At 41.5% G+C, this 21793-nt stretch overlaps 1 protein-coding gene across 1 annotated transcript in view; it reads left to right on the top strand.

Moving 5' to 3' along the window:
• thsd7ab (thrombospondin, type I, domain containing 7Ab) overlaps positions 1–21793 on the top strand; it is a 621850-nt gene that overhangs the window by 567898 nt on the left and 32159 nt on the right. The window contains exon 24 of the mRNA XM_062062699.1: positions 3313–3487. Within this exon, the coding sequence (XP_061918683.1) occupies positions 3313–3487 (175 nt within the window). The remainder of the gene's footprint in view (positions 1–3312; positions 3488–21793) is intronic.

Genomic DNA, 21793 nt, shown 5'->3' with positions numbered 1-21793 from the left:
GCGTTGGTTCCCTCCGGGTACTCCGGCTTCCTCCCACCTCCAAAGACATGCACCTGGGGATAGGTTGATTGGCAGCACTAAAAATTGGCCCTAGTGTGTGAATGTGAGTGTGAATGTTGTCTGTCTATCTGTGTTGGCCCTGTGATGAAGTGGCGACTTGTCCAGGGTGTACTGGCTGGCTGCCACAACAACTTCCAGTCAGGATTTCGACCTCTTCATAGCACAGAGACGGCCCTTCTTAAAGTTATAAATGACATCCGTCTAAACACAGACTCTGGCAAAACTTCAGTATTAATGCTTTTGGACCTCAGTACTGCATTTGACACTGTTGACCACTCAATACTTTTGGACAGGTTGGAAAACTGGGTGGGGATCTCAGGCACAGTTTTAAGCTGGTTCAAGTCATATCTACAAGATAGGAACTATTTTGTTTCCATTGGTGACTTTGTATCAGAACCAACCAACGTAACGTGTGGAGTCCCCCAAGGTTCAATCTTGGGGCCGACTTTATTTAACATCTATATGCTCCCACTAGGACAAATCATGCAAAATAATAACATTGACCATCATTGCTATGCCGATGACACCCAAATCTATGTAGCGCTATCACCATTGATTGATTGATTGATTGAGACTTTTATTAGTAGGTTGCACAGTGAAGTACATATTCCGTACAATTGACCACTAAATGGTAACACCCGAATAAGTTTTTCAACTTGTTTAAGTCGGGGTCCACTTAAATTGATTCATGATACAGATATATACTATCATATATACTATCATCATAATACAGTCATCACACAAGATAATCACATTGAATTATTTACATTATTTACAATCAGGAGTGTGGAGGGGGGGTGGGGTGGGGGGGTGGGGATATGGACATCAAGTAGTGGACATAGAGAGAGAGAGAGAGAGAGAGATCAGAAGGCATAAGAAAAAGAATCTGCATTTGATTGTTTACATTTGATTATTAGCAATCCGGGGAGGGTGTTAGTTTAGGGTTGTAGCTGCCTGGAGGTGAACTTTTATAGCGGTTTTGAAGGAGGATAGAGATGCCCTTTCTTTTATACCTGTTGGGAGCGCATTCCACATTGATGTGGCATAGAAAGAGAATGAGTTAAGACCTTTGTTAGTTCGGAATCTGGGTTTAACGTGGTTAGTGGAGCACCCCCTGGTGTTGTGGTTATGGCGGTCATTTACGTTAAGGAAGTAGTTTGACATGTACTTCGGTATCAGGGAGGTGTAGCGGATTTTATAGACTAGGCTCAGTGCAAGTTGTTTAACTCTGTCCTCCACCTTGAGCCAGCCCACTTTAGAGAAGTGGGTAGGAGTGAGGTGGGATCTGGGGTGGAGGTCTAGAAGTAACCTGACTAGCTTGTTCTGAGATGTTTGGAGTTTAGATTTGAGGGTTTTGGAGGTGCTAGGGTACCAGGAGGTGCATGCGTAATCGAAAAAGGGTTGAACGAGAGTTCCCGCCAGAATCCTCAAGGTGCTTTTGTTGACCAGAGAGGAAATTCTGTAGAGAAATCTCGTTCGTTGGTTAACCTTTTTGATTACCTTGGTTGCCATTTTATCACAGGAAAGGTTAGCCTCTAGAATGGAACCTAGGTAGGTGACCTCATCTTTCCTGGTGATGACACTGTCACCTACTTTTATGGTGAAGTGATTGACTCTCTTAAGTTTGATGTGGGACCCAAACAGGATGGATTCTGTTTTACCCAAGTGGATGGATAGCTTGTTGTCAGCGAGCCAGGTGCAAGTTCTACAGAGCTCAGCACTGAGGATTTTCTCCACCTGTGACTTGTCCAAATGACTATCGCCCCATAGATCTTCTGTGCCAGTGCATTGAGCAAGTCAAACACTGGATGTGCCAAAATTTCCTACAACTAAATGAAGATAAAACTGAGATAATTGTTTTTGGTGCTAAAAAATAAAGGTTTAAAGTCATCTAACACCTTCAATCACTGTCCCTGAAAACCTCAAATAAAGCCAGAAATCTTGGGGTTATTTTAGATTCTGATTTACATTTCGACAGTCACATCAAATCAGTAACAAAATCAGCCTACTATCACCTCAAAAATGTAAAAAGACTTAGAGGGCTCATGTCAGCTCAAGACTTTGAAAAACTTGTACATGCCTTTATTACCAGTAGGCTAGACTATTGTAATGGTCTCCTTGCAGGTCTTCCCAAAAAAACTGTCAGGCAGCTACAGCTTGTTCAGAACGCTGCTGCTAGACTTCTAACAAAGACCAAAAAATGTGAGCACATTACACCAATTCTTAAATCCTTACATTGGCTCCCTGTACATCAGAGAATTGATTTCAAAATCCTCCTGCTCACATATAAATCACTACATGGTCTAGGGCCGAAGTATATTACTGATATGCTCCCACTATATAAGCCCTCTAGATCACTAAGATCTTCTGAGACCAATCTGTTAGCGGTTCCAAGAGTAAACTCAAATCAAGGGAGAGCATCATTCAGTCACTATGCAACAAATAGCTGGAATAAACTTCCTGAAGATGTCAGACTCTCCCCAACTCTCACTACTTTTAAAACTAGACTGAAGACTTTTATGTTCACCTTAGCTTTCAGCTAAATCTTTTAATCTTTTAACTTTTAACGTCTGCACTGTTTTTATTTTTGTTGTCTGCATTTTAATTTTGCTTTTATTTTCTTTCATTTCACTTTGTTGTCTGTGAAGCACTTTGAGTCTGCCTTGTGTATGAAAAGCGCTATACAAATAAAGTTGCCTTGCCTTGCCTTGCCTACTCCGCCTTCCGCCCGATTGTAGCTGAGATACCCCCAGCCTCGCCCGCGACCCCGAAGGGAATAAGCGGTAGAAAATGGATGGATGGATGTTTATAAATATGTCTATATATATATATATATATATATATATATATATATATGTGGTTTTGTCACACTCCATTTCCTTAGCTTAGTTATTTTTAGTATTGTTTAGAATTATTATATATATTGACTATATATATATAATAAATATCTATACATTACTTCTCCCTGGTGTCTTTGCGTCATCTCCCCTCCGTAACCACAACAATCCGAGTGGAAAAAGTTGTATCGGGACACCCCTAGATTGGAGGTGAAGTTCAATAATGTTATAATGTTCTATTCATCGTTTCTTGACAAAAACAATAAATAATTGTGAAGTACAGGAGAACAATGGTATGCAGTATTCTCCCAGTTCTAGTCAGCACTCAAGCAGCATTCTGGACCGGCTTGTTTTATCATAATTAATGAGTCATTAGGTTGTCTGGTGACGTCGCTCCTTGTTCTTTGTCCTCCAGACCGTGGTGTGCGGTCACGGCACTCGCTACAGGAACCTGACCTGCTTCGTGTCAGACGGCGGCGAGGACGGCGAAGGCAGCCAGGTGGACGAGGAGCTGTGCGGCGGCCTGGACTTGTTGGTGGACGGAGATAAACGAATCAGCCTGAAGGAGGCCTGCACGCTGCCCTGTCCAGGTCAGCAACATGCACCTACTCTATTTGTTCCTCGTCCAATTTCCTCTCCCCAACTTCCATCACATGACCTCACGGAGATGATTGCCTTTTTGCCTTCGCTATCTATTATCAGATTGCTGCTGAAGGGAGATTAAACGCTCTTTTGTGCCGCATTATGAGTACAAATCACAACCCGTCACTCGCACTATCACATTGAATTTAATTGAACTTTTATTTCACTTTACTTTGATGCCTCGCCCCAGCGGTGGCGTCATTTGTTTCCATCTGAGAAGATGATCCACTAGGGAGCAAATATTGTTTCGGAAAAAATACAATTATGGACGGCCTGTGTGAGCGCTGTTAGCCCTGCTGGTCACTTTGTTTCAATTGTCCTGTACAGACACAGATGCAAAGTGATTACACTCAGAAGTAATAACAGCACTGTGGGGAAAAAAAAGTAGTACAATTAATACAGCCTGTGTGGGAGAGATAACACAAACCTGGAGGCTGTACAGAAAAGATGGCGTAGCGAGATAGAACTCTTAACACTAGTATAACATTCTGAGACAATATGTCAGTGGTGTCCAAAGTGCGGCCCGTAGCTATTTTTTTTTACGGCCCGCGGCACAATTATTAGTGTTTTAATTTGATTTTGATTCCTGGGGTGACGATTTGATTCAGAATCGATTCTATTCTATTAGGTTATAGGTTTGAAAACTCCTTCTGGTTGCATGGAGATGGCCTCAAACATCTTTTTTAAAATGTATTCTTAAAAATATATATATATTTTGCATCAGAATGTATTAGAATCGCAATTCAGATGTGTATTATTGTTTTGTGCGTCAGTATGATAGCTTTTTTTGTGTGCAAATTTGTCAGGTATACACCTCAGTGTCAAATATTTTGTTACTTGACGAATATTACCTGTTAGTATTTTTAGCTAATTTTATAGGTATACACCACAGTCATATTTTGAATTTGAGTTGAGTTAGAGTTTATTTCGAACATGCAAGCATACAACATGATACTTCACAATTTCCAGTTTCTCTTTTCAACATGTTCGAAAAGGAGTAGGAAGAAGCGGAGCTTATTTAATACTACCCCTTTTCTTTTTACATAACAGTTGCTAAAACTTTGGTTCACTTCCTGTTCTCAATTTATTCACAATATACTCCATAAGTAATCACAATAAAAATAAATAGATAAATAATAATTGGTGAAGTAAGTTATATTTTATATGATGAGATAAGTAAGATTATTTTGAGAATGAAAGAATGGATGGATGAAATACATTCAGAATGTTTTTTGTTTTTTTCAAATATTTTTATTGAATTTTGCAGACAGTACAGTGTGATGGATCATGGCAACCGCAAGTTGAGGTATCTGCACATTTTACAATATGTAACATAATAAACCCCACCAAGGCAATTGTCACCTAGTGCCCACAACAAATAAAGACACACATGAATATATGCAAAATTAGATTCAATCTAACAAAATATATTAAACATAAATAAAATAATAGATAAGGTAAAATAAATAAATAAATACTACATAAGATATACAATAAAATATAACATAAAAGTAAATAAACACAGGGAATGAGGGTTGGGGGGGGCTTCAGCGGTCAGCTCTGTCTAAGTTGTGTTACTCGAATCGCTTGGGGTGATGTCAAGCTTGTCCCTAATAAGGTCCAGGAGGGGGCCCCAAGTTTTATGGATAGATGACACAGATCCTTTCTGCGAGAACCGAAGCTTCTCTAATTGCAGACACCGCAAGACATCTTGTATCCAACTATTATGGCTCGGCGGAGACGCAAGCTTCCATTTAAAAAGAATTGTACGCCTAGCCAGCAGAGTCGTTAACGCAATGACATGACGAGCGGTTGCAGGTAAACCGTCCACCTGCGGAACGCCAAAAAGGGCAGTCAGCGGGCTGGGTGTTATTGTCCTATCAAGGGCCTGCCCGACAGTATCAAAAATAGCCGACCAAAAACTTGAGAGAGTTTTGGGCACGTCCAGAACATATGCAAATGGTCAGCTGGGGATTGTCTACAGCGGTTACAAGCGTTGCTATGGTTGGGGTATATTTTAGCCAGTCTAGCATTAGTGAAATGTGCTTTATGTAGTACCTTACATTGTATTAGGCCATGCCTAGCGCATATAGATGATGAATGTACCAGCCTCAAAGCCTCTCCCCACCTCCCGTCAGGTATAGGTGCCCCAAGGTCATGTTCCTAGGATTCTCTGACAGGTGAAGTGTTAAGTGGATTCAGAAGGCCGATTTCATTATGTATGACAGATATCAAACGTCGTTGGTCAGAGTCAAAGGAGAGAAACCGATCGATTTCTGCTTCTTGGGGGCGGTTGGGAAAATGAGGAAATAGTTTTTTAATAAAATGCCTTGTTTGGAGGTATCGAAAGAAATGAGTATTAGGCAGATTGTATCTTGTTGACAGAGAAGCGAAGGAAGAGAACACTCCATCGTGGTACAGGTCATTGAGAATTTTAAGGCCGTTAGTCGACCAAACGCGAAACGCAGAATCAGAGCAGGCAGGGAGAAAGGCGGGATTGTTCAAAATCGGAGCACCGCTGGAAGCCCTGTGCAAGCCGTGATGTTTCCTAAATTGAGTCCAAATTTTAATGGTATTTTTAACAATTGGGTTTAGGGAGGTCCCTAATGAACATAAGGGTAGCTGTGAGCAAATCACCACGTGCAGGGAACCATTAGATGATGCCACCTCTATGTGAGCCAAGGTGGACAGGCGGCTGGGGAGTCGCAGCGGACCCAGTACAGAAGTTTATTAATATTGCAGGCCCAGAAATAATTTCTAAAGTTTGGAAGTGCTAGACCACTCTCCGCCTTAGGGAGCTGTAGAATGGCTTTCCTAAGGCGGGCTGGCCTGTTTTGCCAAATGAAAGCAAGAAGTTGTTGATCAAGGCCAACAAAAAATGATTTGTTAAGACGTATAGGGATGTGCTGAAAGAGATATAAAAATTTCGGAAGTAAAATAATTTTTATGAGGTTAATGCGGCCAACCAGGGATAGGGGGAGGGCAGCCCACCTGGACAAGTCCGATTTACATTTGTCCAACAGTGCCTGAAAGTTTTTACGGAACAGCTCTGTGGGAGAATTCGAGACGAACACACCCAGATATTTAAATCCGTCCTCTGAGATCTTAAAGGGGAATTGTGAGCGCGGGAGTGACCTTGCCAAATTATTCACAAAAAATAGTTCGCTTTTCTGAATATTCAGTTTGTACCCTGACAAACGACCGAACTGATCCAGAATCTATAGTATATGAGGAAGCGAGGACGAGGGGTCCGAAACGAACAACAGAAGATCATCGGCATATAGGGAGAGCTTATGAACCCGACCGAAACAAGTGATACCCTTAAATTCCTCCCAATTCTTAAGCCAAATAGCAAGCGGTTCAATGGCTATATTAAACAGCAAGGGTGAAAGCGGACATCCCTGCCGGGTCCCACGCTGGAGAGGGAAATAAGCTGAATGGATGCCGTTAGTATGTACGGAGGCAAGCGGAGTCTCGTACAGGACTCTAACCCGTGAAATAAATTTAGGATCAAAACCAAATTTCTCCATAATAAAAATAAGTAGCCCCACTCCCCCCTATTGAACACCTTCTCCGCATCCAGCGCCACCACAACCTCCGGAGTATCAGATGGCGGAGAGAGACCTATATTCAACAATCTTCTGGTATTTAAAAATGGATGCCTCCCCAGCGTGAAACCTGTCTGATCAGCCGAAATTATTGAGGGCATCACGGCTTGAAGACGTATAGAGAGAACTTTCGCCAGAATCTTGCAGTCCACGTTCAAAAGTGAGATCGGTCTGTAGTTACCACAAGAGGTAGCATCCCTGTCTTTCTTAAGAAGTAATGAAATGGAAGCCTCTGACAGAGTCCCTGGTAAGCGGCCGGCGTTGAAGGAATCATTGAACATTCTTGCTAAAATGGGGGATAACAGTAATGAGTAAGCCTTGTAAAATTCAACTGTGAAGCCATCAGGGCCGGGCAACTTTCCATTTTACATAGATCGAATTGCCTCCTGTATCTCTGACAAGGAGATGGGTCTACCCAGCTCCCTGGCAATGTTTACATCAATGCAAGGATATGTTAATGAATCGAGGGGGTTGGGGCAAATCGCGGAGACAGGAGAGCATTCAGAAGTGTATAATTTAGTGTAAAATTCGGAAAAACACCTATTAATATCCACTGGATCGGAAGTATAACTAGTAGTCTAATTTTGGGAATCGACCGCGATGCGCAAGCAGCCCTAGCCCGTTGAGCTAAAAGTCGGCCGGCCTTGTCTCCATGTTCATAAAAGCATTGTTTGGATTGTCGCAGTTGTCTCTCTACTATGTGCGTCATAAGCAGGTCATGTTCCAAATGTAGCAAAATACGTTTTTTATACAGGGTTGGAGATGGACAAACAGCGTATACATTGTCGAGGTCGAGGAGTTCTTTAGCAATTTCCGTCAGCCTAGCCCTTTCAGTCCTCCTCATCCTGGAAATATAAGAGATAACCTGTCCTCGGATAGTAGCCTTAAGTGCTTCCCACAAAGTGCTATTTCCAATGTCAGGGGTGTCATTAAACTCAATATAGGTACGAATTTCTGTTTCAACCAAATCTTTGAACTTAATGTCTGAGAGGAAGTGAGAGCTGAACCTCCACATTGTGCGGCCGGTTACACCTTGCGGAAATTTAATGTCGACTGAGATTGGCCCGTGGTCAGAGACGGCTATCGGGTGGTAGTCGCATGCATTAATACAATGTAAGAGATTGTTATCTATTAAAAAGAAATCAATACGGGAAAACGAATGGTGAACGTGCGAGAAGAATGAAAATGCCTTCCCATGCGGGTTCCTGAATTTCCAGGGATCCGAAAGTCCTACTTGGTTTGCATAAGTTGACACAGCCTCTGCTCCTTTGGATAGTGTATTTCGGGTATGGGAGGATCGATCAAGAATCGCATCCTGGACTAAGTTAAAATCCCCGCCTACGATTATGCGGTGGCTATCAACGTTGGGGATCCTAGCAAAAAGTCTTGTGAAAAAAGTGTCATCATCCCAGTTAGGTGCATACACAGAGACTAAAATTACCGGTGTGTTCTGTAACGTGCCCGAAACCACAACATAGCGACCCTCATTATCTTCTATAACGTCTGCTGGCTCAAACATAACACGCTTATGAATAATTATGGCCGAACCCCTAGCCCTAGCAGAAAATTTGGAATGGAATAAATGGCTCATCCAAGACCTATTAATACGGAGAATTTCTGATGTCTTCAGGTGTGTTTCTTGCAGAAACATAATGTCCCCTTTAAGATGTTGCAGCCGAGTTAAGACCTTACCAATTTTGACAGCGTTGTTCATGCCCTTGGTGTTCCAAGAGATGATACGCACTCCGCCACTCGTCATCCTACCAGCATCCGCCATCCATTAGACCCCAACAGTAAATCTGTATGACACGCCTTAGACCCCACAGGGAAGAATGGGAGGGAGAGAGGGAAGGTATAGCAGCAAAAAAAGAAAAATAACAAAGTAGTACAAAACACCAAACTAGTAATGACAAGAAGACACATTTCAACAAACCCCAACAAATTAGAATGCAATTACCCTTACTACCCACCCTAAATAAGAACCTTATCTGAGCTCTCTCGCTCTTACTTAGCCTAACTTGACTAATGCTAACTTCCGGAGTCTCCTCCCTTACAGTAACAGTAATAAACTCCATAAAGCGAAATAAGAGTCTAAAGTGAGCCTACATTCGCGAGACGCATCCCAACCTGAGTGTATAGTAATATAGGAAATATTAAACCGAAATAAACAAACAAGGCACATAAGCAGCGTTCGCTCAACACCAAAATGTACAGTGCACCAATAGCTTTAGTGATGTATTTTGGACCAAGGAGAGCCTCATAACGTACATACGAATGACTAGATCAAATTAAAACAAATTAGTATGCATAATCAAAATGTGTTACAAATAGCTTGGCCCCTCAGACAAAAAGAAAAAGAGGAAAGAACGCCCGGTACAGAACGAAACAAACAGACAAAACAACAATAGTCACGACCATCCATTTTGGAAATTATGTGACCACCGTTAGCCAGTGTGTAAATTGCAACACTCAAACATTGCTTCCTATTATAAGCACACATCTAAAGTGGTGGTCAGGGCTTAGAGCAGCAAAACAAACGAAGGCCCACAGTGTCCACAGTGAATGCAAAGTTGTAATAAGTCAGGCCTCTAAAAAAGTTAAATTTACAGTTTTTATTCCAGGAGCTGTACAGTCAAGGTGCAAATTGCTGTCATGTCCAGCCGCCTTGTAGTGGTAAATAGCCGTCCAAGCCCATCAGGTAGCTTGCGTGCGGATTGATGTCAAGAAGTCCTTGGCCTCTGTAACCGATCCGAATCTCTTCTTACCACCATCCTTCGTTACTATGACAAGTATGGCCAGGAACAATAATGCTGGTCGTAGGCCCATTTGGTAGAGCGCCGACATCACATCGCGATAATTTTGGCGTTGTTCCACCACTTCAGGTGCGTAGTCCTCGTAGATGGCGACGGGGTACCCTCGGTATTGTAGCTTGCCTCTCCTGGCCCTGGCCTCGCGGATAATTCTCTCCTTCACCTGGTACTTGTGTAGCCGTATCAGAACGGGCCTCGGTCTCTGGTCTGGCTTCGGCTTGCTAGCGAGTGTCCGATGGGCCCGGTCGCACTCCGGCGGTGATTCAAAAAAATCCTCGTCAAAAATCTCCTTCAGTAGCTCTGCAAAAAAGGTAGTTGGACGTGGCCCCTCCACGGACTCTGGTATGCCAGTGTTTTTCAACCACTGTGCCGCGGCACACTAGTGTTCCGTGAGATACAGTCTGGTGTGCCGTGGGAGATTATCTAATTTCACCTATTTGGGTTAAAAATATTTTTTGCAAACCAAATCGGAAACAGCGGGAGGCAGTGTGCAGGTAAAAAGGTGTCTAATCGCTTAAAACAAAAATAAACAAAAAATGAGTGCCCCTAAGAAAAGGTATTGAAGCTTAGGGAAGGCTATGCAGAACGAAACTAAAACTGAACTGGCTACAAAGGAAAAAAAACAGAATGCTGGACGACAGCAAAGACTTACTGTGGAGCAAAGACGGCGTCCACAATGTACATCCGAACATGACATGACAATCAACAATGTCCCCACAAGGAAGGATAAAAACAACTGAAATATCCTTGATTGCTAAAACAAAGTAGATGCGCTGAAAATATCAAATATCGCTCAAAAAGAAGACATGAAACTGCTACAGCAAAATACCAAAAAAAGAGAAAAAGCCACCAAAATAGGAGTGCAAGACAAGAACTAAAACACTACACACAGGAAAACAGCAAAAAACTCCAAATAAGTCACGGCGTGATGTGACAGGTAGTGACAGTACACCTACTTTGAGACAAGAGCTATATTGATGCATGCTTGGTTATGGTTTAAAGTCATATTCAACAATTGCGACGACGACTTTTTACTGTCAACTGAGTATCGTTTTTAATGATTTCTGCTGGTGGTGTGCCTCCGCATTTTTTCAACACAAAAAATGTGCCTTGGCTCAAAAAAGGTTGAAAAACACTGTGGTATGCCGACCACTCGGATGTTATTTCGCCGACTCCGGGATTCGAGGTCGCTAACTTTAGCCCGTAGCTTAGTTTCGATCTCCGTTAGCTTAGCACACGTTGCTTCCAATGCTAGCAGGCGTTCTTTTTGCAAAGTAGCATTTTCCTCGAGTGAAGTAATTTTCTGAGAGTGTTCAGAGACCTTGGTGTGTACCTTATCAATCTTTGTCTTGAGTGTAGAAATTGCTGTCCTGAAGTCTGCGGAGAGGGCCTGCCGGTGTTCTTCCAGAAGACTAGCTATAGCCGACATGTTGATTTCGCCGGCACCCCCATCGGAGGAGCTAGGTCCGACACCAGTATCTCTGGTGCTCCGCTTCGTCGAGTGAGTTGGCATTTCTTGCCGGTTGCAACTCCGGAGTAATATAATCACCCGCTTGCCGGCTCGCTGGCGTAGTTTATGGAGTTTTAAAAGAGTGGCAATGTAAAAAGTTGTGGGAGGGAGACTCAACACATGTCTACTCCATCTTGCCCAAACCGGAAGTCCCATACATTCAGAATGTTTATCATGGTTCTTCTTCTTTGTACATTGTAAACACTTTAAGTTTGAAGAGTTTCTTGAAGTGGATCATATTAGTACATTTTTTGATTGCTTTGCTTAATCCATTCCATAATTTAATTCCACATACTGATATACTGAAAGTTTTAAGTGTTGTACGTGCATACAAATGTTTTAAATTACATTTTTCTCTAAGATTATATTTCTCCTATATTTTGGTACTTGACATACACTACCGTTCAAAAGTTTGGGGTCACCCAAACAATTTTGTGAAATAGCCTTCATTTCTAAGAACAAGAATAGACTGTTGAGTTTCAGATGAAAGTTCTCTTTTTCTGGCCATTTTGAGCGTTTAATTGACCCCACAAATGTGATGCTCCAGGAACTCAATCTGCTCAAAGGAAGGTCAGTTTTGTAGCTTCTGTAACGAGCTAAACTGTTTTCAGATGTGTGAACATGATTGCACAAGGGTTTTCTAATCATCAATTAGCCTTCTGAGCCAGTGAGCAAACACATTGTACCATTAGAACACTGGAGTGATAGTTGCTGGAAATGGGCCTCTTTACACCTATGTAGATATTGCACCCAAAACCAGACATTTGCAGCTGGATTAGTCATTTACCACATTAGCAATGTATAGAGTGTATTTCTTTAAAGTTAAGACTAGTTTAAAGTTATCTTCATTGAAAAGTACAGTGCTTTTGCTTAAAAAATAAGGACATTTCAATGTGACCCCAAACTTTTGAACGGTAGTGTATGCTAGCATTTCTTTTACGAATTGTTCAGGTATACATAGCAGATTAATATATTTTGGTGCTTGACGCATGCTAGCTTTTTTAGCTAATTTCAGTATCCTATATTTTGGTATCTCACTAATGCTAACTGTAAGCATGCCATTGTAAGCTTTTTAGCACAGTACTGTTAGCATGCTAGCTTTTTTAGCTCCTTATGCTCATATTTTTTTGGTAGTTTACTATCTGGGCAGCGTGCATACTTGCCAACCCTCCTGAATTTTCCGGGAGACTCCCGAAATTCAGCGCCTCTCCCGAAAACCTCCCGGGACAAATATTCTCCCGAAAATCTCCCGATTTTCAGCCGGAGCTGGAGGCCATGCCCCCTCCAGCTCCATGCGGACCTGAGTGAGGGCAGCCTTTTTTCACGTCCGCTTTCCCACGATATAAACAGCGTGCCTGCCCAATCACGTTATTCCATACGAGGCGTCCGGCATACCGCCGATGAGCATGGTGCAGATAGAGAAGATCTTCTCGGCGTCCGTGTTGGCGCACACGTTGCCAAAGCCGACGCTGGTCAGGCTGCGGAGGGTGAAGTAGAGGGCGGCGATGTACAAGCTGCGCACCGACGGGCCGCCGACCGTGTTGTTGACGTTGGGCATCTCCAGGCGTTTGCCCAGCTCATGGAGCCATCCTTGGGGAAGAGACGGGAGGACAACAGGGTGACAAGAACTATATCCTCCAGACTAGAGATAAATTGTATAATTATCTTTATCTTACATAAAAATAAATATATTTATTAATTTTAAAAAAACAAAAAACTAAATGCATTTTTACTATATTTTGCTAAAAACATCAAAATTAATTGTATTTTTATTTGTATTTTTTCTGACTCCTTATTACATCCAGCCATAGAATTATACATTAAAATAAACATATTGTAAATAATTAATTTTAAATGATCATAATAATTCATTTAAAATGACCATATTTAATTATTAAAATAATTGCTTGTTTATCAACAACTTTAGCATTTTATTCATTACATTTTGAAGCTCTCAGAAGCCAAGTTATGTTATATTCCTTAAGATTGATTTATGCAAGTTTGAAGTATCAATTATCTAAACAGTTTTGTTTGCATATTTTCAGGATGTAGATATATACAGTGTATATATATATATATATATATATATATATATATATATATATATATATATATATATATATATATATATATATATATATATATATATATATATATATATGAAATACTTGACTTGGTGAATTCTAACTGTAGATATACTCCTCCCCTCTTAACCACGCCCCCAACCACGCCCCGCACCCCACCACGCCCCCGCCCCATCCCCGACCACGCCCCCCACCTCCCGAAATCGGAGGTCTCAAGGTTGGCAAGTATGGCAGCGTGCTAACTTTCAGCATTTCAGTTCGGCTTTTGGCTCTTTAGCATTCACACAAAATTTGTACGGAAATTGCATTTTGTAGTTCTTTTATATCTAAAAATTGTTATATTGCGCTGGTTTTAAAGGGGGAAAATACCAAAACGACCCTTGCATCCTTTGATTTGTCAGTCTGTGGCCCTAAGTGGAAAAAGTTCGGGCACCCCTAATCTAAGTGCTTTCGGTTTGATGAACTTACTCAGCTCAAACCTCATTAGACTCAAGTTAATTGATTCATTTTAAACTTTTTTCCATTTAATAACACGTGTGTGTTTCAATGACAGGAAACAGTCTAAATTTAGTTCTGGGTCTAGATCAGATGTGTCAAACTCGTTTTCATTGAGGACCGCATACATGACAGTTATGGCTGCCCTTAGAGGGCCGCTTGTAACAGTGAATCATTTATAAATTAGGGCAACGTGATTAAAAAAATATATATATATTGCGTCGTCATGGATGGATGAATATTAATCACAGTGTTTGTTTTGACCGGCGGCAGGCAGCGCACATTGCACAGGCAGTGATCACGTCACGTGTCAGTGTGATAATAGAGCGATGTGCTGCACGCCCTTCAAAACAAAGTTTTAAAGGCCTACTGAAACCCACTACTACCGACCACGCAGTCTGATAGTTTATATATCAATGATGAAATCTTAACATTATAACACATGCCAATACGGCCGGGTTAACTTATAAAGTGACATTTTAAATTTGCCGCTAAACTTCCGGTTCGAAACGCCTCTGAGGATGACGTATGCGCGTGACGTAGACCGGCGAACACGGGTATGCCTTCCACATTGAAGCCAATACGAAAAAGCTCTGTTTTCATTTCATAATTCCACAGTATTCTGGACATCTGTGTTCGTGAATCTGTTTCAATCATGTTCATTGCATTATGGACAAGGAAGCTGAGCAAGCAAAGAAGAAAGTTGTCGGTGCGAAATGGACGTATTTTTCGAACGTAGTCAGCAACAACAGTACACAGCCGGCGCTTCTTTGTTTACATTCCCGAAAGATGCAGTCAAGATGGAAGAACTCGGATAACAGAGACTCTAACCAGGAGGACTTTTGACTTCGATACACAGACGCCTGTAGAGAACTGGGACAACACAGACTCTTACCAGGATTACTTTGATTTGGATGACAAAGACGCAGACGTGCTACTGTGAGTATGCAGCTTTGGCTTCTAAACATTTGATCGCTTGACCGTATGTGCGCAACTTTTTTTTGCGTATGTACGTAACTTTTTTAAAATATATAAGCTTTATGAACCTTGGGTTAGGTGAACGGTCTTTTGGGCTGAGTGATTGTGTGTGTTGATCAGGTGTTTGAATTGTATTGGCGTGTTCTATGGAGCTAGGAGCTAGCATAGGAGCTAGGAGCTAGCATAACACGTACCGTACCGTACGTGCGCGTCACGTACGTAACTTTTAAAAAATATATAAGCTTTATGAACCTTGGGTTAGGTGAACGGTCTTTTGGGCTGAGTGATTGTGTGTGTTGATCAGGTGTTTGAATTGTATTGGCGTGTTCTATGGAGCTAGGAGCTAGCATAGGAGCTAGCATAACACGTACCGTACCGTACGTGCGCGTCACGTACGTAACTTTTTAAAAATATATAAGCTTTATGAACCTTGGGTTAGGTGAACGGTCTTTTGGGCTGAGTGATTGTGTGTGTTGATCAGGTGTTTGAATTGTATTGGCGTGTTCTATGGAGCTAGGAGCTAGCATAGGAGCTAGGAGCTAGCATAACACGTACCGTACCGTACGTGCGCGTCACGTACGTAACTTTTTAAAAATATATAAGCTTTATGAACCTTGGGTTAGGTGAACGGTCTTTTGGGCTGAGTGATTGTGTGTGTTGATCAGGTGTTTGAATTGTATTGGCGTGTTCTATGGAGCTAGGAGCTAGCAGAGGAGCTAGGAGCTAGCATAACAAACACGCAGGTGTTTTTATGCAGGATTAATTTGTGGCATATAAAATATAAGCCTGGTTGTGTTGTGGCTAATAGAGTATATATATGTCTTGTGTTTATTTACTGTTGTAGTCATTCCCAGCTGAATATCAGGTCACCCCCGGCTCTCACAGCATCTTCCCTATCTGAATAGCTTCAACTCCCCACTAGTCCTTCACTTGCACTCTACTCATCCACAAATCTTTCATCCTCGCTCAAATTAATGGGGAAATTGTCGCTTTCTCGGTCCGAATCTCTCTCACTTCATGCGGCCATCATTGTAAACAATAGGGAACTTTGCGTATATGTTTAACTGACTACGTCACGCTACTTCCGGTAGGTGCAAGCCTTTTTTTTATCAGATACCAAAAGTTGCAATCTTTATCGTCGTTGTTCTATACTAAATCCTTTCAGCAAAAATATGGCAATATCGCGAAATGATCAAGTATGACACATAGAATAGATCTGCTATCCCCGTTTAAATAAAAAAAATTCATTTCAGTAGGCCTTTAAATGATTATTACATTTTAACAGAAGTGTAGACAGAACATGTTAAAAGAGAAAGTAAGCAGATATTAACAGTAAATGAGCAAGTAAATTAATAATTCATTTTCTACCACTTGTCCTTAATAATGTTGACAAAATAATAGAATGGTATATGACACAATATGTTACTGCAGTGGTCCCCAACCTTTTTGTAACTGCAGTCAACGCTTGAAAATGTGTCCCACGGACCGAGGGGTGGGGTGGGGTGGGGGGTGGGGGGTTTGGGGGGGTTGGGTGTATGGTTTTTTTTTTTTTTTGGTCATAAAAAATTACAATCATGTGTGCTTACGGACTGTATCCCTGCAGACTGTATTGATCTATATTGATATATAATGTAGGAACCAGAAATATTAATAACAGAAAGAAACAACCCTTTTGTGCGAATGAGTGTGAATGAGCGTAAATGTGGGAGGGAGGTTTTTTGGGTTGGTGCACTAATTGTAAGTGTATTTTTTGTTTTTTATGTTAATCTAATAATTTTTTTATTTTGTATTTATTTCTTGTGCGGCCCGGTACCAATCGATCCACGGACCGGTACTGGGCCACGACCCGGTGGTTGGGGACCACTGTGTTACTGCATATGTCAGCAGACTAATTAGGAGCCTTTGTTTGCTTACTTACTACTAAAAAACAAGTTGTCTTGTATGTTCACTATTTTATTTAAGGACTTTACTGCAATAAGAAACATATGTTTAATGTACCCTAAGATTTTTTGTTAAAATAAAGCCAATAATGCAATTTTTTTGTGGTCCCCTTTATCTAGAAGAGTACCGAAATAATTTTAGTACCGCTACCAAAATAGTGATATAGTTATAACTAAAGATGTCTGATAATATCGGCATGCCGATATTATCGGCCGATAAATGCTTTAAAATGTAATATCGGAAATTATCGGTACCGAAATAATTTTAGTACCGCTACCAAAATAGTGATATAGTTATAACTAAAGATGTCTGATAATATCGGCATGCCGATATTATCGGCCGATAAATGCTTTAAAATGTAATATCGGAAATTATCGGTATCGGTTTCAACCTCCCAATTTTCCCGGGAGACTCGCAAATTTTAGTGCCCCTTCCGAAAATCTCCCGGGCAACCATTCTCCCAATTTCCACCCGGACAACATTATTGGGGGCGGGACAACATTATTGGGGGCGTGCCTTAAAGGCACTACCTTTGGCGTCCTCTACAACCTGTCATCACGTCCGCCTTTCCTCCATAGAAACAGCGTGCCGGCCCACTCACATAATATATGCAGCTTTTACACACACACAAGTGAATGCAATGCATACTTGATCAACAGCTATACAGGTCACACTGAGGGTGGCCATATACACAACTTTAACACTGTTACAAATATGCGCCACACTGTGAACCCACACCAAACAAGAATGACAAACACATTTCGGGAGAACAGCCGCACCGTAACACAACATAAATACCCAGTACCCCTTGCAGCACTAACTCTTCCGGGACGCTACGATATACACCTCCGCTACCACCAACCCCCCAACCCCACCCACCTCAACCCCCGTATTAGTAGATTGCACAGTACAGTACACATTCCGTACAATTGACCACTAAATGGTAACACCCGAATAAGTTTTTCAACTTGTTTAAGTCCACGTTAATCAATTCATGGTAAAGTTACATTGTTTAATGCATCCAGCGGGGCATCACAACAAAATTAGGCATAATAATGTGTTAATTCCACGACTGTATATATCGGTATTGGTTGATATCGGAATCGGTAATAAGAGTTGGAAAATATCGGATATCGGCAAAAAAGCCATTATCGGACATCTCTAGTTACAACACTAGCCCCAATATAAATATAAATACCGTATTTTTCGGAGTATAAGTCGCTCCGGAGTATAAATCGCACCGGCCGAAAATGCATAATAAAGAAGGAAAAAAACATATATAAGTCGCACTGGAGTATAAGTCGCATTTTTTGGGGAAATGTATTTGATAAAACCCAACACCAAGAATAGACATTTGAAAGGCAATTTAAAATAAATAAAGAATAGTGAACAACAGGCTGAATAAGTGTACGTTATATGAGGCATAAATAACCAACTGAGAACGTGCCTGGTATGTTAACGTAACATATTATGGTACGTGTCATTCAAATAACTATAACATATAGAACATGCTATACGTTTACCAAACAATCTGTCACTCCTAATCGCTAAATCCCATGAAATCTTACACGTCTAGTCTCTTACGTGAATGAGCTAAATAATATTATTTGATATTTTACGGTAATGTGTTAATCATTTCACACATAAGTCGCTCCTGAGTATAAGTCGCACCCCCGGCCAAACTATTCAAAAAACTGCGACTTATAGTCCGAAAAATACGGTAGTTAGCATCAACAGATGTTTTTACGCATGGAAAATTGCACCAACAAAGCAAACTTACAGTAAATGTATCTATGTCTGAAATATTGCACAAAATGGGAATGCATAACTTTTAGACTAGAAATAAAAGTCAATAGAAATGTGAATCCATGGAAATCCCTAGAAATCAATTGAAACCAATGGCAAGTATATCTAGTTTTACTATACAGCTATGCTCTTGTCCTTGACGATGACGCATAACTCATTAGATACGTTAGCCAAAAAAATAAGCTAGAGAAAATGAGTACAAAAAAAGTCTGTGTAGAACTTTTCTGCAAAGAGAAAAAGCCCAGGGTGCCCACTAAATCAGCGTTATCGTGAGTTGTATTTTTTTTAATGCAGTTATTTTTTCTGTTTATCTGCCACACGAGGAAGGCCGGTGGGTGAAAATAATGCCTACTTGAAACCGTTCCCTGGTGCAAAAAAGGTTGGGGACCACTGTCATAGGTGACACAGCAAAATAAGTGTCATAAACCTTTGAAAAAGGGAAGAGATTGGGATTACCTCCTCAAGGCCTGCTGTCATCACACCGATGGCCGCCTGTCATGTGTCGGCTTTTGAGGGATCTTTCTGATGGCGTCGCTCTCTCCGAAGCTGCCAAAAACCAACGAGAACACATATTTGTCAAAGTGTGCTCTCCCGAACCACATCGCCCTCTCCTTATTTTTTTTGTGCTGCACTCCACTGGAGCGCACAGCCGCCATCAGTGCGCCATTAATAAGACAAGAAGGCAGACTGAAGGCCCAATTTAGCATGCTGACTGATGAAGAGAGGTGCGTTTCTGTGTTCAGTGAGATCTGTGTTTTTGCCAGCGTCAGCGCTCCCTGAAGGGGAAATTAGTGCGAGCTCAAACCTGGATGTCTAACTTGGCTCATCTCTCGTTATTTAGCACTCACAGGAGGAAGAATGTCATGACTTATTCTTTTGTTTGGGACCTATACATACTCGGTAGAGCACAGGTGTCAAACTTAAGGCTCGAGGGCCCGCCACATCATTTAAAGTGGCCCGCCAAAGCCTTGACATAATATGCATCAACAAAGTACTTTATCTTTTCTTACAAAATGATAATTAAAGGCCTACTGAAACCCACTACTACCGACCACGCAGTCTGATAGTTTATATATCAATGATGAAATCTTAACATTGCAACACATGCCAATACGGCCGGGTTAACTTATAAAGTGCAATTTTAAATTTCCCGCGAAACTTCAGGTTGAAAACTTCTATGTATGATGACGTATGCGCGTGACGTCAATGGTTGAAACGGAAGTATCCGTACACCAAAAAGCTCTGTTTTCATCGCAAAATTCCACAGTATTCTGGACATCTGTGTTGGTGAATCTTTTGCAATTTGTTTAATGAACAATGGAGACTGCAAAGAAGAAAGCTGTAGGGGGGATCGGCATATTAGCGGCTGGTTGCAGCAACACAACCAGGAGGACTTTGACTTGGATAGCAGACGCGCTATCCGACACTAGCCGCCAACCGCATCGATGATCGGGTGAAGTCCTTCGTCGCTCCGTCGATCGCTGGAACGCAGGTGAGCACGGGTGTTGATGAGCAGATGAGGGCTGGCTGGCGTAGGTGGATAGCTAATGTTTTTAGCATAGCTCCCGTAGCTAAGTTAGCTTCAATGGCGTCGTTAGCAACAGCATTGTTAAGCTTCGCCAGGCTGGAAAGCATTAACCGTGTAATTACAGGTCCATGGTTTAATAGTATTGTTGATTTTCTGTCTATCCTTCCAGTCAGGGGCTTATTTATTTTGTTTCTATCTGCAGTTAAGCCCGATGCTATCACGTTAGCTCTGTCGCTAAAGTGCTTCGCCGATGTATTGTCGTGGAGATAAAAGTCACTGTGAATGACCATTTTGCGTTCTCGACTCTCATTTTCAAGAGGATATAGTATCCGAGGTGGTTTAAAATACAAATCCGTGATCCACAATAGAAAAAGGAGAAAGTGTGGAATCCAATTGGCCCTTGTACCTAAGTTATGGTCAGAGCGAAAAAAGATACGTCCTGCACTGCACTCTAGTCCTTCACTCTCACGTTCCTCATCCACAAATCTTTCATCCTGGCTCAAATTAATGGGGTAATCGTCGCTTTCTCGGTCCGAATCGCTCTCGTTGCTGGTGTAAACAATGGGGAAAAGTGAGGAGCCTTTCAGCCTGCGACGTCACGCTACTTCCGGTACAGGCAAGGCTTTTTTTATCAGCGACCAAAAGTTGCGAACTTTATCGTCGATGTTCTCTACTAAATCCTTTCAGCAAAAATATGGCAATATCGCGAAATGATCAAGTATGACACATAGAATGGATCTGCTATCCCCGTTTAAATAAAAAAAATTCATTTCAGTAGGCCTTTAAAGGTTGGAATCTTTGGGCACCTCACAATACGATTATGATTATTAAACGATTATTAATGCATCTTTAATTTGTGAATTTACACAGTTTTACATATATTTTCGTTTGACTAAATAAGCGTTTATCAATTGCAACTTTTAAAAACAGTGAATTTGTAATAAGAAACAGTTAAAGGCCTACTGAAACCCACTACTACCGACCACGCAGTCTGATAGTTTATTTATCAATGATGAAATCTTAACATTGCAACACATGCCAATACGGCCGGGTTAACTTATAAAGTGCATTTTTAATTTTCCCGCGAAATATTCGTCTGAAAACGTCTTGGTATGATGACGTTTGCGCGTGACTTCACGGGTTGAAGCAGACATTTTGGAATAGCACGGTGGCCAGCTTAAGTCGTCTGTTTTCATCGCAAAATTCCACAGTATTCTGGACATCTGTGTTGGTGAATCTTTTGCAATTTGTTTAATGAACAATGAAGACAGCAAAGAAGAAAGCTGTAGGTGGCATCGGTGTATTAGCGCCTGGCTGCAGCAACACAACCAGGAGGACTTTGAGTTGGATAGCAGACGCGCTACCGTGAGTACGCAGCTTTGGCTTCCAAACATTTGATCACTTGCCCGTACGTGCGTGCCGCTATGTGTATGTCACGTACGTAACTTTGGGGAAATATATGTGCTGTATGAACTTTACGGAGGTGAACGGTAC

Source organism: Entelurus aequoreus, linkage group LG11 (assembly GCF_033978785.1).
Source record: "Entelurus aequoreus isolate RoL-2023_Sb linkage group LG11, RoL_Eaeq_v1.1, whole genome shotgun sequence".
Taxonomy (NCBI): domain Eukaryota; kingdom Metazoa; phylum Chordata; class Actinopteri; order Syngnathiformes; family Syngnathidae; genus Entelurus; species Entelurus aequoreus.
The sequence above is the reverse complement of the archived record's forward strand: the minus strand, read 5'-3'. Positions and strand labels throughout refer to the sequence as shown.